The sequence below is a fragment of the Trachypithecus francoisi genome, unplaced genomic scaffold (assembly GCF_009764315.1).
Source record: "Trachypithecus francoisi isolate TF-2019V2 unplaced genomic scaffold, Tfra_2.0 Lachesis_group15, whole genome shotgun sequence".
In the NCBI taxonomy this organism is placed as follows: domain Eukaryota; kingdom Metazoa; phylum Chordata; class Mammalia; order Primates; family Cercopithecidae; genus Trachypithecus; species Trachypithecus francoisi.
The window spans coordinates 15,651,194-15,667,779 of NW_022681460.1; the positions used below are offsets into that span (position 1 = coordinate 15,651,194).

The 16,586-nt window shown below is 36.9% G+C and overlaps 1 protein-coding gene across 4 annotated transcripts in view; it reads right to left on the minus strand.

The window, feature by feature from the left end:
* The window catches only part of FRK (fyn related Src family tyrosine kinase), a 120,069-nt gene that overhangs the window by 50,963 nt on the left and 52,520 nt on the right, over positions 1 to 16,586 (minus strand). For all 4 annotated transcript variants that reach the window (XM_033234353.1, XM_033234352.1, XM_033234355.1 and 1 more), the window contains one exon: positions 4,082 to 4,203. In XM_033234353.1, the coding sequence (XP_033090244.1) occupies positions 4,082 to 4,203 (122 nt within the window). The remainder of the gene's footprint in view (positions 1 to 4,081; positions 4,204 to 16,586) is intronic.

Below are 16,586 nucleotides of genomic sequence, written 5' to 3' on the forward strand. Positions count from 1 at the left end.
TTTCTTTAAAGTGTACTTTAAACAATGAATAATACTATTGCTTATAGGATACCAACCAGCAAATTAATATTAATGGTAATAACAATAATAGTTTCCTTTAAAGTAATTGATTGAAATCAAGAAATAGCCAAACCAGTTGACATGCAGTTAGAATTTGGTATTTTTCATCAGAAAAACAATTCACTGCCAATGACAAATAAGAGTAGGGTCACTAAAACTATCTGTCATGCATCTAATGAAGACAGATTCTCTGGCTACCACATATAATATGTAATATCCAAAAGCACTGCTGTAATTCACAGCTAATTAGTGTCTTGCCGTTATGAGAGGTGTCGTGGCCCTAACACTCCTTTCAGATCTACTCAGACCTCACAAGAGCAGACAGCCATGAGGGGATCACAACAACCCAATTAGCACCCACCCAACCTTGGGCTGCTACTTCTCAGCCCACTCAGCATCAATAAATCATGCACCCCCATGAAGGTCTTCTCTGACAGCTCCAAGCCATTGTTGCTCAAGGAATAAAGACAATACTTCTAAGGAAACCCATGTGGGAAAGAAAGAGATAGAAAAGGGATATTATTTGCCTTCCTTTAGCAGCAAAGCAGTCAGCAAAATTGAAGACCATCAATTCAGACTGATTAAGAAGACAACCACACTAAGAAATAAATCTATGAGTGGTATATCTGAAGATCCTTACTGATAATCAGCAGTCAGCAATTGGGTTGTTCGTTTGTTTGTTTTAATGTGGATATATTGAAAGCCCTTTTTCTTTCCATTTTTCTCCTGTAAAGACTTCCCTCTGGCTAATAAGAAAAATTTCCTTTCAGTAGATCATAATGGTATGCATTTACTTTGTCCCCCAGTGAATATACAGCAATCAGATAATTTGTTTAAAATACTAAATTGTTTGACTTCATTGAAAAGAAACTTATAATGATATGCTGGTTTCTAAGCAAGGCCTGCAGAGCTTCCTAAATCCATAAGCAAGCTCTAGAGTATTCACAGCACAGAACAGCCAATATCCTTGTAATTTTGTTCTAAGCCTATAAAGCTGTTTTGTTCCATAATATTCTACTTAGAGAGTATTCTGAACAGTCACTGTAGCCTGGACATTATTCAAAGACATAATTCAGGTAATTCTGCTTTGAGTTTGTTTTCCTCATGAAAATATCATTTTGTTGTTGTTGTTGTTTGTTTGTTTTTTGAGACAGAATCTCACTCTGTCACCCAGGATGGAGTACAATTGCATGACCTCTGCTCACTGCAATCTCCACCTCCCAGGTTCAAGCAATTCTCGTGCCTCAGCCTCCCTAGTACCTGGGATTACAGGTGTGCACCACCATTCTCCATTAATTTTTCTATTTTTGGTAGAGACAGGGTTTCGCCATATTGGCGAGGCTAGTCTCGAATTCCTAGCCTGAAGTGATCCACCTATCTCAGCCTCCCAAAGTGCTGGGATTACAGGCATGAGCCACCACATCCAGCCTCATTCTTCTGTATTTTTAATGCTAATCTAAAAACATTTGATCTAGCTTTTGACTAAATAACTGCCACCTAATTTGATACGTATTGCCAAAGACAAACAAACAGGGATATATTTAAACAAGGAATTCTCTTATAAGTCTTCTTATTAAGCATAAAGATTTCAAAAAGATTTTTCTTCCTCTGAATATATTACCACAAAAATATTCAAATATTCAAATATTTATCGGTAAGGATGTCCACCGTATCATATTTTATAGCAGCAAAATAATTAAAATGTATGAAATATAAAATAAGTCAAATAAATGATGATATACCCATGCAACTTCTAAAAGTAATAGAGTAGAAGAATATTAAAGGGCATGCAAAAATGTTCACAAGATACTGCAAGACAGAAATAAGAAATATGGAGCTTGGGTCGGGCGTGGTGGCTCATGCCTGTAATCCCAGAACTTTGGGAGGCCAGGGAGGGTGGATCACAAGGTCAGAAGATCCAGACCATCTTGGCTAATAGGGCAAAACCCCGTTCCTACTAAAAATACAAAAATTAGCCTGATGTGGTGGCATATGCCTGTATTCCCAGCTACTGGGGAGGCTGAGGCAGGAGAACTGCTTGAACCCAGAAGTCGGAGGTTGCAGTGAGCCGACAAGGCACCACTGCACTCCAGCCTGGGTGACAGAGCGAGACTCTGTCTGAAAAAAAAAAAGAAAAGAAAAATGGAGCCTGGATCCATGTTATACACATACATGCATACATGCATGCTCACACATATGTATATACATATGTGTGTATACATATGTGTGTATATTTATCTATACATACATAGATTTATAGATATATACACTATTAACAAAAGTTAACCTGAAAGAGTCAGTCCTTCAAGATGGATCCCAAGTGGCTAACTGGTCCTAAATTTAAAATAGAACCAAGGGTCCATTTGCTGATAGAGGTCACACACATACTCTGAGTTTCCTGAAAATCCACACGTCTTTAACTTTGGGACTTTCAGAACTTACCTGCCTTGGCCAATCAGGACTCAGCTGTTATCAACCAACTCAACTTTAACAATCAATCAAGGGTCAGCTGTATTAACCACTCAGAACTAAGCAAGTTTTAATCCCTCATTTGCATAAATGAACCTGACTGGGAACCTGGGTGGTAACTTTTTTATGAAACCATAGTCCTCCCTTTGTTGTCTGGAATGCACCTTTGTTTTACACGGAAGGCTGCATCTTCTGGGTCTGCAAACTTCACTGAAATAAAGTCTCTTTCTTTCAAATTCCTTTTTGCTCAATTTTGTTTACAAAACACACACGTATTTCATTATTTACAAGCTAATGTTTGATGCAGAATCTCTCTGAAAATTCATTTTCAGAACACTATTTTTCAAAACAAAAATTTGGTTTTCTGTGTATGGGGGTCTGAGTATGTATGTATATGTCCATAAAAATATACTTATAGGTCAAGAATTTTTAAAAATCCTGACAGGAAAAGTATTCCGATATTTAAAATGCATCTTTAGAAAGTCTTATTCTAGATTATTCTTCTTTAAGCTGTTTGCTTATAGAAAAGTTTTTATGTTTCTTTCATAATGAGAAAAAAATGCTATATGAAATATTCACTTATATCACTTGGATATACAGATGTAGACTGGTGTGAAGTCCCAGCCTGGTGGAGCATCTGTTCTGAGTGGCTAATGCCCATCCCATATCAGTCATTAGATATTTTGATTATCATCTTGGGTATAAACAAGATTTAAAAGGTGAGTGACAGGCCAGGCATGGTGACTCACACCTGAAATCCCAGCACTTTGGAGGCCGAGCGGGGTGGATCACGAGGTCAAGAGAGCGAGACCATCCTGGCCAACATGGTGAAACCCGCGTCCCAACTAAAAATACAAAAATTAGCTGGGTGTAGTGGTGCGCGCCTGTAGTCTCAGCTATTTGGGAGCCTGATGCAGAAGAATTATTTGAACCTGGGAGGTGGAGGTTGCAGTGAGCCGAGATCGTGCTACTGTACTCCAGCCTGGTGACAGAGCGACACTCCGTCTCAAAAAAAAGCGGGGGGGGGGGGGGCGGGTAATTGACACATCACACATAATCATATTTCAAGAACTAGCATTCTCTAACCTCTTATCCGTGGAATTAGATTAGATAGTAGTGAAGTTGAATCCATGTGGTTCTGGAGTACCACATTGACTCAGTGTCAGCATAGTCAGGACCTGAATTATGGAAACTCTGCAACACCTGCCTCAAAACCACTGCCCCTGATTCTCTCCAGCTCCAACCCATCTGCCCTGATATTTGGAACTACCAGGTGTGGAGAAGGATAATGTGTACCAAATACACTCAGCCTGGCCAGAGTTCAGGTCAAATCAAAGTTTCCAGTACAAACTGTTTATAGAGACTTCTAGCCATAGACAGTATCTTCTGGCTAATTTTTATATTACTCTTCAGTAGTTTAGTATTAATTTTGGTGCTACTGTAAAGATAAAAAATAAGGCAAATTTTAAATTATCATGTCCATGTTCACACAGAAAGTTCATGACTGCAGACCCTCAAGCTCATATTGAATGACACAAAACAATACCCATACCTGAAAGAGAGAATTCTCCTTTTTGGCTTTCACTTTCTCTGATTAGAAAGGCACTCGTCTTATTTTCTGCATATAACAGTTGTTTCTCTGCATCTGATCTTCTGATTGCTCCAAAGAACCACCTAAAAAGAGAGACACGTAAATGTTAATTAACCAATTAACATTCATTTTTTAAAGAGGAAAAAGCCTGGCAAGATAGTATTCTAATATCAGAAATGTTTGGCATTCTTTAGTGAAACTATTACAGGTATAAGTGGTAGCTTCTGACACGTGAGATGATTTTTCAGAATGCCTGTAACCCACACCAGCATTTATTTTTTCTTAACTACAAAGCAGGAATTTGACTATGCCCACTACCACATCCCTTCTCACAGCTATGTTCTGAGAGGTCCTGAGACTTCCCTCTATCAAAGCCAAAGCTCCACTGTCTGCCTGCCACGTATGTGTGCCACATCCCAGGCTCTAAAATGACTCATCATCTCCATCCAACCGTCCACTGCCTCCCCTAACACCTCCTAGCTGTTAGGAGGCAAATATTCCAACCAAAGGATTCATGTACTTTATGTTAAAGTATGACGGATTAAAAATGTAGTTCTCTGGATATTAGTTCCTTTCTTTTCCCACCTCCACCACTGTCCAACCCTGCCATAAGATGAGATGATTTTGCATATCTAGAAGGAATTTATTAATATAAAGGAATATTTAAGCAGTGGAGAGATTATCTGAAAAAGATACGTCTGTCCAGGAAATATCCTTTTAGTAACACCTCCACTTCTTATCTTTTCCTCTCTTATCTTTACCATTCCAGAAATATAAAAGTCAGATACTGAACACACAAGTTTGTGAATGCAATCATCATCAACAAGGAATTATGGATCATTAATATCAAAGCCACTGTCATATGTATATCACGTTAGTAGAAATCAATTGTTCTAATAAGAGGAAGCTGAGAATTCTTGCTTTTCACAAATGACCCCTCACTGTAGGGCCATAAAGATGATCATCATCATTAAAGATTTTAGGTAAAACATTGATCTTTTCAGGTAACTTCTTTAAAAATGTAAACACTCCAAGAGAAGAAATGCAGGCTTGAGGGAAGAAATACAGGCTGGGAGAAAAAAGAAAAAAAAAAAATGTGTGCTATCAAAATTTAACTTGAATTTGATTGACAGGTCATGGGTATTAGAGAATATGAGTGCCCTAAGAATGACACATTGAAAGGCATTTGGGGGAAGGAATTGAAAAGAGAGACATTAACATATAAATATTACCTTCTAACAAATGCAGGGTGTTCATTTATCATTTCCCCAATTATCAAATTGTAAATTACAGACATTAACTGTATCCGTCAGGATATGCCAGATCATCTTGGAGTAATGAACAACTCCAAAAATCTCAGTGGTTTAAGACAACTGGTTTCACTCAGTTCCAGGTCTATTAAGGTATTGAAGGTCATCTGGAGCTCTGCTTGATGTCAGTCTCACTCAGGGAGTTTCTATCTCCATGCTTCCATGATTGCTGAGCCAGGATTGGAAAACATGGCGAATCACAGGTTGGTTCCTAGAGCTTCTATTTAAAGATTCTACTCAGGAATGAACCCACTGGCAATAAGTCTCATAGTCATGCCTAAATATAAAGAGAGTAGAAAGAGCCAATCCCACCATTTCCCAGAAGGTAGAAAATTGGAAACATTTGGTAGACTATACTAGTGACTCTGCATTGAGTCAGTATCAGGAGCAAATCGATGTCCATGGACTATTGTTTATGCAACCGAAACCATGCAAGTCATGGAAACATTCCAAAGTGGACATGTAATGAATTCACAGAAAAACAGAAATGCATGTTTTTGATTATTGCAGAAACTAGTCAATAGAATACTTGAACATACAAGTTTTTTACTGACTTGAACTCAGTAAAAAACTGAGACCTAAATATACAAATTAGTGATGAAAGGATGGATGATTCAATAAATAACACTGGTACCACTAATAATCCATATGGGAAAAAAACTGATGCTACCAACAGCATACACCATAATTTCACATAGATTAAAGGCCTACTGTAAAACGCAAACTTCAAAACTTCCTGAGGACATTGGACTAGGGAAGTTTTCTTAGGCAAGACAAAAACAAAAAGACATAAAAACCTTAGGGAAAAGATTGATAATATTTATTACATCACAGTTAAAATCTTCTACACCAACAAGGTCACCATGAAATAAAATTTGAATATAAGCCAAAAACCTGGAGAAAATAATTGCAAAGTATATAACCCAAAATAGGATTAGTATTCACGTTATGTTGAGACCTATAATCAATAAGAGAAAGACAACACAGTAGAAAAACTGGCATAGGATATAAAGATGCCTGGATATAATTGGGCAGTTCACATAAAAAGAAACCCCAAATAATTAATAAAAATGACAGGAACATGGCCTCTACACGTGCTGATGTTAGGAATATTACATATAAAACCACAATGAAATATTATGTTAGACTTTCACATTACAATTTAAAATGCTCACATTATTAGGTATTGAGGAAAATGTGAAACAAGAGCTTTTATACAGTACTAGTGGTAATACAATTTGGTACAAATAATTTAGAGAGCAATTTGGCACTATCTGATAAAGCTGAGTATTTGTGTACTACTCAATTTCACTTCTAGACTACATGCTGTATGAGCTCAAGAAGATACACTACAAGAACATCCATTAAAGAGTTCTAGCATTGAAAATTTGGAAACAACCTAACTGTCCATCATAGGAGAAAAGATAAACTTAGTTATCGATATAAAATGGAATACTATATAGAAATTAAAACAATAACTGGGCATGGTGGTATGCACCTATAGTCACAGCAACTCAGGAGACTGAGGCAGGAGGATCGCTAGAGCCCAGGAGTTCAAGGCTGTAGTGCACTATGATTGCACCTGTGAATAGCCACTGCACTTCAGCCTGGGTGACACAGAGAGATTCCATCTCTCATAAAATAAATTAAATTTTTAAAAATAAATTGTTCAAGGATGAAAGTAAGTTAAAGAATGAAAAGAATGATACATACTATTGTAATAGCATTTGTATACAGTTTAAGAAAACACATTAGAAAACTGTACATAATTTTTATGACTACATGCATGTTTAGTGAAAGCTAATAAAGTACTCACATATTCTTTTAACTATTTCCAGAACTGGCAATACTTTTTCACTGAAATATTTCAAGCAAAGAAGCAACATGGATGAAATATCTTGATCAACTCAATGCATTTTCCTGATTCAAAGTGCATTGATTACGCATCAACACTAAAATGTTTACGCAACCTATTCATCTAAATATGTCTTTCATTAGTTCATTTCCCTCCATCTTTGCTAGCTCACAGAATGAAAGGCATGAACACTCTCCAGTTAGTTACTGGGACAAACCCTTCAATGAACACTACTCACTCATGCTTGCTCTCCAGTCTTTTCAAATAATGTTTTACGAGCACTCTCACATGCTCTCAGTTTACAGATGAGGAAACTCAGGCCCAGGAAAGTTTATTAACTTGAGACCACATGGAGAGCTGATGGTTGAGTCTGAAATTGAGCCAGACTTCTTTTTCGCACACCGTGGTACCTCGAAGTGTAATGTGAAGAGGATGGCTTGGGAACACTCAGATAAAACATGAACCACTATTTTTGCACCAGGCAAAGGGAATTTAGGATAAAGAACACCACGTATTTTGGTCCTCATTTCTTATTTTAAACTAGTAAGATTTGAGCATTTTAACAGTGTCTTAGAGAAGAAATAATACATCAAAGCAGTTTTTGTCCCATATAATTGGTTTCTACCTTCAGGTTGTAAAGCTGAATTAGTATATAAAGTATCATATTCCAAAGATCACTCAGAATGGCGTTGTCCTATTAATAGACTATAATGTTTCTAATCTTCAACCATCCAGGCAATTTAATAGTTTCAATAACTTTCTAGAGGTGATAGTAATGCATATATGTTCAGAAACGTAACACAGCATTTGAAAGTTGGGGTACATAAATTTTAATGCATGTATTTAGAAAATATATTTAATTTACTTCTAAGTATGTTTTTATTTGAAAAAATAAAGGGATGATGGTTCAAAAATAAAATGTTTAAACAAAATATAAATATGTAAGCCTTTGCAAGAATTACAATGTATCTAGCAGATTAAGTTCCCCGGAATTATTATTATATCTCCTATATATCATTCTTAAAACCAAATACTCCACTACATAAGTTTTATGTACACATGTTACATTTGTATTTTGGCTAATCAAGTCTATAAATGATGTGTTTCCTCTGTCCAGTATATATATAAACAGGCAGTTTTTATAAATCAAATGGTTAAAGATAAAGCAATTTTACTACATTTGTAGAAAAACCCTATAGCAAAATTTTTTAGTCCTTCTTTGTTTCAACAATTTCGGACTTTTGTATAATAGATTGGTACAATCACTTTACAGGGCAAATCACACTACAATTGAATCCATAGTAACCATGAAATAAATATAATATTTGACTGAATGCATCAATTCACTTAATTCCTAGAATTTTGCTTAGCTGAGTTCTGATCAGGAAGTGAAGAATATAAATTAAAAAATGTTTTCTGCATGTATTGGCATTTATAACATCATCCTTCATACTCAAAGGTGATGCAATTGCTGCGGACTGCAGTCTCTAGAGCACATGCTGCTGTAGAGACTGATGGACAAACAACAGCTTGTTCCACCCTTTGCATCTATGAAAATTGTTTCTTAATTTTGAGGTTTGAACCATTGGCAGGACTGCCATTCTGGTCAAGTCTGCCTTTTAGAGCCTCTGCTGGCACCATTCTGGAAGGGCACACACACCCTAGGCCTGGATGTTCACCACAGCCATTTTCAGCTCTCTCTTTAAGCTACAGAGAGTGTTGTAAACAGAGAGTGCAGTAAACAGAGAGTGTTGAGAAGGGCTCAAGATATCCCAGAAGTATAAAGCATCACAAAAGAGTCATACGGATCAGTGATCCTCCAACTGCCGTCCCTGGATCAGGAGCATCCGTATCACATGGAAACTTGTGTTAAAAGAAAAACCTTAGACAAATTAAATGTAACAGACTTTAACTGAGCAAAGAATGATTCACGAATTAGGCAGCCTCCCGAGCTAGAGTATGCTCAGAGAGTACAGTGCAGCCACTTGGTGGAAGATTTATGGACAGCAAAAGGAAAGTGACTAACAAAAAAAAAAACAGAAGTGAGGGGCAGAAACAGCCGGATTGGTTACAGCTTAGTGTTTGCTTTATTGTGAACAAGGTTTGAAGAGTCGGCCCCCTTTGATTGGCCAAACTCAATGGTTGGCACAAGAGTAGGTTACTGTCTGCTCATACATCCAGTAAGGTTATCGTTTACTATGCTAACGATAGGAGAAACCTTTAAGCTGAACTTAAAATATGCAAGGAGATAGCTTTAGGCTAATACTTGTTAGAAACGGAAATTCTTGGGTATCTCTTCATACCTACTGAATCATAAACTCTGGGGGTTGGCCCAGCAATCTGGGGTTTATTAAGTCCCCCAGCTGAATCTAATGCACATTAAAGTTTGAGAACTATTGAGGTATAAAAATAGGAAACCAATTAGAAATCTGTACAAGGCAGCTGAGAATGTTTGAGTTTGGCACTTACATGCAAAAAAGTATCCAGTAAAATAATACCACACATACTCATACACACACAGTTTATTGATATTTAAAGAAATAATCTTTATTGACATACCATGCTGTGAAAGATATCTTTATTAACAATAATCAAGAAGAAGATTAGACTCATCATATGAAAAGAAATCCTGGAAGAAACAAATACTTCAATTAGATAAAAACAAAAAATATAATTTCTGTTATAGACGAAAAGAGCATGTAATTTAAGTCTAAAATTATGTAAATATTATCAAGTGTCTACTGTATGTAAATTATATAACACTAACACAGAAAGATCTGTAGGACATTGTTGTATATAAAAAGGTAAATTACAAACATTAGGAGTGTTACAGGTTTATTTATATTTTAAAATATCAACAAACTGGCCAGGCATGGTGGCTCATGTCTGTAATCCCAGCACTTTGGGAGGCCGAGGTGGGCAGATCATAAGGTCAGGAGATCGAGACCATCATGGCTAACATGGTGAAACCCCATCTCTACTAAAAACACAAAAATAGCCAGGTGTGGTGGCATACGCCTGTAGTCTCAGTTACTTGGGAGGCTGAGGCAGGAGAATCGCCTGAACCCAGAAGGTGGAGGTTGCAGTGAGCCGAGATCGTGCCATTGCCTGGGCGACACAGCGAGACTCCATCTCGAAAAAAAAAAAAAAAATCCACAAACTAAAAATTATATGTGCTTACTTACCTGGAGATTAGTGAGAGATTATGAAAGTAATGACAGAGGAGTTTCACTTTTTACTCTGCATTCTTCTCTATAATTTGTATTGTTTACGATAAGATGTAGTTGTAGATTACTTTAAAATGTATTTAAATATAAAAATTAAAAGAGGTCAATCAGGAACATGCTACAAAAATTTACATGTTGTAAATGTCTGGTCTAGAAACTTTGGCACTTAGAATTGATAGATACAGGAAAAATCCCAAAGGAATATGAAACAAGTGATTATGAATGAGCAGCGAAACAGATGGAAGAGATGATGTGACATCAGGATTTCAAATCTGAGTGACTAAAGGACAGTATGCCCTGTAACATGTCAGAAGGCAGAGTATAATAACAGTTAAGAGTGACAGCAGCTCATTACGAAGTTATTTAACCTCTCTATGACTCAATCTCCTCATTTGTAAGTGAGAATAATAAAAATTTCCTTATAGCCTTGTTTTGAGATTAAGAAGAATGACGCATGTAAAGTGCTTGATATCTCGACACATTCATGCTCAATAAATAGTAGAGATTTTAAGATAATTAATTGAAGGCAGATATTATCAATTTTGTTTTAGGCATGTTGGATTTGAGGTGAATATGTGAGCATGTGAATATGTAAATATGTGAGCATGACCTTATTTCTTTGTTTGTATTAACAGTTTCGTCCCAAGTGACTCTTCTGTCCTGCCTGCTGTTCTTGACTAGGACATGCTGCCACCAGGTGGCAGTAGGCCATTTTACTAATCCAAAAAGGCAAAGGAGAACTGTCCTGTGATTAGCTGTACATACTTTATTTTATGAAAAAAGCAGTTAACCTTAAAAAAAAAAGTATAAATGAATACCAACATTTACATAAGATAAATATCTTAACTATCAATCAAAATCTAGGGAAATCAATATGTAAATAGATGTGGTACCTCGATTAAGGTTTTGTCATTTCATCTAATAGAATCTTATTGTGCCTCAGTGACATGTACAAAGTAGGTTCCTAGGTAACTCGTACTTCTCATCAGATGAAGATAATTTTCTCTTACATTTTTTAAAGAGAAAACTCATGCCCAGCAACTGCTGGCTAGGATTTACAAAAGTTAACATAGGACTTCTTTTTGTAATGTCTCCTTAAGACCAAGGCTGTCAGCCTTCAAGTACTATAGACAGATCCTGAAAAAATAAACTCTTAAGACTAGTTCCAGGAGAAAAAAAAAATACATCTTTCCAGAAAACGCAGAAAGGAAACTAGGTCAATCAACTCGGCCTGACCAATCATGAGGAAATTAAGCTAGGATGATTTCCCTGTGGGAGCTCAGGGTTAGCAGTGTCTTTCATGTTTTCATCACAGTTACACATGTTATAATGGGTAAAACCACCTATTGTCCTCATGAATGTGACTTGGCAGTCATCGGTGTCACCCACATTGGCAAAACACTTTCAGTTTGCAGGGCACACTCATAATCACATTTAGTCATTTATGGTATCTAAATGAAAGGCTTGATTCATGCCCCTTGAACTATTATGGTTCTGTATGACTCACCTGCATCTACCTGTGTTTCCACAACATTACCAAGAAAATCTCTGTGAGTGTTCTTCCTGTCAAGGTAATCATTTCCCTCCCTTTCCCCAAAACCTTCTTCAGCTCAGTATCCCCCTTGGCTCCCAGGAAGTTACCCCTGCCACTCCCACTCACATGGAATGATAAGGACAAACAAAAAAAAAATAATGCTTGCAATTATTTTGTTATTCATTCCTTCCTTTCCATTTCCCTCACTATAACCCTTGTATAATTCAACATCGCCTCTTGGATTATGGAAATATTTTACTGCCTGTTCTCTTTAACATTAACAACTTCTATTTACCGATCACATAAAAGGAGGCAGGCACTGTTGCTACAAGCTTTACATGCATTTATCTCAGTCTCTCCACCTTGCTCACATCACCACCACTAGATTTATCGTCTCACCACATACACATAAATAAGGGATATTTTGCTTATGGAATAAAACCCCTATTAACTTGGAAATTCAGGCCTTCCACCATCTGGACACAAGCCATTTCTTCAACTTTATCTTCCCTATATCAGCTCTCTGTTCTAGCTTAATTCACACTCCTATCACTACTTATACTGGCAATACTAAAACTTGCCTGCTCAGAATCCTACAATATTTAGTGACTACTCCTCTGTTTTGATATGTAGCAATACAAAAGCTAGCGCTGCATTTAAAATTCTTTTTTAGATTATTCTTTGTGTACACTTGAGGCTACAGACCTCCTCAGCATAAGGACAGAGTCTGATAACTTCACCTATCTGTGGCATGAAGCACTGGCCACATGCCCTGTGGAGCTGTTAAATAAATACTTGTTGATGAAACATTAATACATTGTACTTCAATGTGGGCATTTTATATAGTCTTCTGGTTTATACTGAACATTGAACTTTAGATAATGCCTGTGTTTTATGTAATCTTTTATTTGAGCTTGCTACATAGCTTGCAGTATAAAGTGTTTATGGGAGAAGGCTTATCTGCTATGGGCCAGTTGCAGCACAGTTTCTAATGTTAATTGGCCTTAGATCACAGATTCCAATCTGACCTCTCTCTCTTTCCCCAAAGAGAACACTTTCATATGAATGTAAATATCAAAAATGAAATTGACTTTTCTGTCCTTTAAAATACAAGCATATCAGGGCTGCACACACGTAAAAAATGTGTGATAAAGTGACAATGTTAAATTAAGTATCAGAGGTAGGACTTGTAGTCACATAGAAATCCTTTGCCTGGGTCATTTGATCAAGTTTTGTGTTGCTGTTGTTCACCCTTATAGTCATCATAAGTGGGAAATTTTGAAGGAATTTATTTAGAGGGGAAGTAAGGTGAACTAAGTTGTGCTTTCTTCACTGGGGGAGGTGACTATTTATAAAAGAATCTTGTTATAGTCTGAATCCACTTCCCTAAGTCTGGTAATCTAAAGTATGCAATTCCTCACAAGCAGTTTACGAAGAATATGACAAAGTTCATATAAGTATTCAATCTCAGGGCACTTTTTTTGTTTCACAACTATCCTCTATTTGGGGAAAAAGAAATGACAGCTAATATTGATTTTTCTTTTAAAATAAAAAACAAAATGTGTGCCTATATAATGACATTTCCAATCATCAAGCCTGAAATAAAAATGTAAATTTTAACCCATCTGCTTTGATTTTGTACAACATTTATGATAATGTTTGTCCCAGAAACTAGAAGAATATGGATGGGTTAGAGTTGAAAGCATTAATCATTAATTTCTAACTTTGTCACATCCAAAGAAAGTAAATGCAATTGACTTATGATGCCCAGGAAAATGCCTTATTTTACAAAATACCACAAATGTTCATTCTTATTCTCTATATGAATAAGCTTTGGGGCAGTAGTATACTTCTTATATGGGACACCATATGGATATACAGGACACTAATTTCAGAAATGATAGTCCCAAAGACCAAAGACCAAACTCAACTCCCAACTCAAATACTAAATTTGAGTTTAGTCAGCTAAAGTAATTGCATGTAAACCATTCAAGAAGGGTCAATAATGTCAAATGCAGCCTGCTCTGTATTCCCTGGATCCAGGTTTCTCTTGCAAAAAGTAAAAAAGAAGGAGCATCTTTCTTCTCTTTTCTTATACTAGAGGTGATATTCAAATTATTTTATGACTGATATAGCACACACACCCACCATCAGAAAAGACAACAGCAAAACTAGAGGCTTATGTCTAAATTTCAGCCCTGGGGCTTATCATTTTAACACTCAGTGATGCATTATGATATCACTGAGCTTCATTAAATCTCTTATCTCAAATAAAATATTGTAAACCTCTTGAAGGTATCTTAACCTCATTACCTACAAGGTAATATTACATCATTTTCTATGTGCTGAAATACATTAGAAACATTAAATTCATACTAATAATATGGAGAAAAGATAAAGCAAAAGAAGAGCATATAACTTTTCCTTTGAAAATCTTAGAGTATCAAGGGAGAGATAAAAGACCACTTTACATAACCAATTCAAAAAAAGTGATGAAAGAGAAATTTAAAAATCATTTAATCATCAACTGTGTGTAGTAGGAAATTAACTGTAGGCTGTAAGGAGGATGGAAGTCTTCTTTAAAAAATATATACTTTGAACAGATTTGAAAGAGATAAAGAAATCGAAAAAAATGAAAGACAAGGGTATGCGTACAAGTGAAGAAACCAAAAAGTATTTGTGAGAAGATTGGTTTAATGAACAGCAGTGGTTGGGGGGCGGGGTGGAAAACAAGAAATATGGGCCATTGGTGTTTACAGATAATTCCATGTGGAAACTAACTCCATGAAAGAAGTAGATCTTTGGTGAATTTGAAAACTACAAAGAAGGGTTTTAAGATACTCCACTCAATATTTAACACAAAAGGAGTTTTAAGCCCTGAGCTCATGCACCCACACTATGAGGGGGAAAAATGTGACTTGTTCCTTAAAAATTCTTTCACAAACAAATATGAGATGGAGATGTGGAGGGTGAAAGCAAATAGTAATTCTTCCATGACTAGAAACAAAAAAGAGACTTGGTCCAAACTTTAGAGGTGAAAAGAAATTTTCATAAGGATCTGCAGGCAAAGGTGTTTTAATGAGTACATGTGTTTTTTTTCTGGGGAGATAATCCATTGTTTTATTAAATTCTCAGAAATGCCTATGAAAGAAACTAACCAACTCCTTCAATAAGGCCAAGTGTTTCTTCTGTATTTACAAGAGCTGGTGCCAAGGCCATAACCACAACCTACCACCTTGAAAATCACTTATCATTCATTTTTTATTCAATGTTTACTTATTGATATGGTTTGGCTCTGTGTCCCCACCCAAATCTCTCTCTAATTATAATCCCCATGTGTTGGAGAGGGGACCTGGTGGGAGATGACTGGATCATGAGGGTGGTTCCTTCCATGCCATTCTCATGATAATGAGTTCTCACAAAAGCTGATGGTTTAAAAGTGGCAGTTTCCCGAACTCTCTCTCTCTCTCTCCTGCCACCATGTAAGATGTGCTTTGCTTCCCCTTCCAACATGATTGTAAGTTTCCTGAGTCTTCCCCAGATATCCAGAACTGTGAGACAATTAAACCTCTTTTCTTCATAAATTACCCAGTCTCCAGTAATATCTCTATAGCTGTGTGAGAACGGACTAATACAGAAAATTGATACCAGTAGAGTGGGGCACTGCTATAAAGAAAAACTGAAAATGTGGAAGCAACTTTGGAACTAGGTAACTGGTAGATGTTGGACAGTTTGGAGGGCTCAGAAGAAGACAGGAATATGTGGGAAAGTTCTGAACTTCCTAGACACTTGTTGAACAGTTTTGATCAAAATGCTGATAGTAATGTGGACAATGAATTCCAGGCTGAGTTGGTCTCAGATGGAAATGAGGAAGTTATTGGAAACTGGAGAGACATGTGGCATTTCATCCCTGCCCTAGCGATCTGTGGAATTGTGAACTTGAGAGAGATGATTTAGGGTATCTAGCAGAAGAGATTCCTAAGCAGTAAAGCATCCAAGATGTAATCTGACTGACTCTGAAAGCAGTCAGTCATATGCATTCACCAAGATATTATCTGAAACTGGAACTTTTACTTATCAGGGAAGCAGAGCATAAAAGTTTGGAAAATTTGCAGCCTGATCATGTGGTAGAAAAGAGAAGCCCATTTTCTGGGGAAGAATTCAACCCAGCTGCAGAAATTTGCTTAAGTAACCAAGGGCCAAATATTAATAGCCAAGACAATGAAGAAAATGTCTCCAAGGCATGCCAGAGATCTTCATGGCAGCCCCTCCCATCACAGGCCCGGAGGCCTAAAAGAGAAAAATGGTCTCATGGGCTGGGTACAGGGTCCTGCTGCTCTGTGCAGTTTCTGGACTTGGCACCCTATGTCTCAGCTGCTCCAGCTCCAACTGTGGCTAAAGGGGGCCAACATACAGCTCAGACCATGGCTTCAGAGGGTGCAAGTCCCAAGCCTTGGTGGCTTCCACATGGTGTTGGGCCTGCAGATGCACAGAAGACAAGAATTGAGGTTTGAGAACCTCCACCTAGATTTCAGAGGAT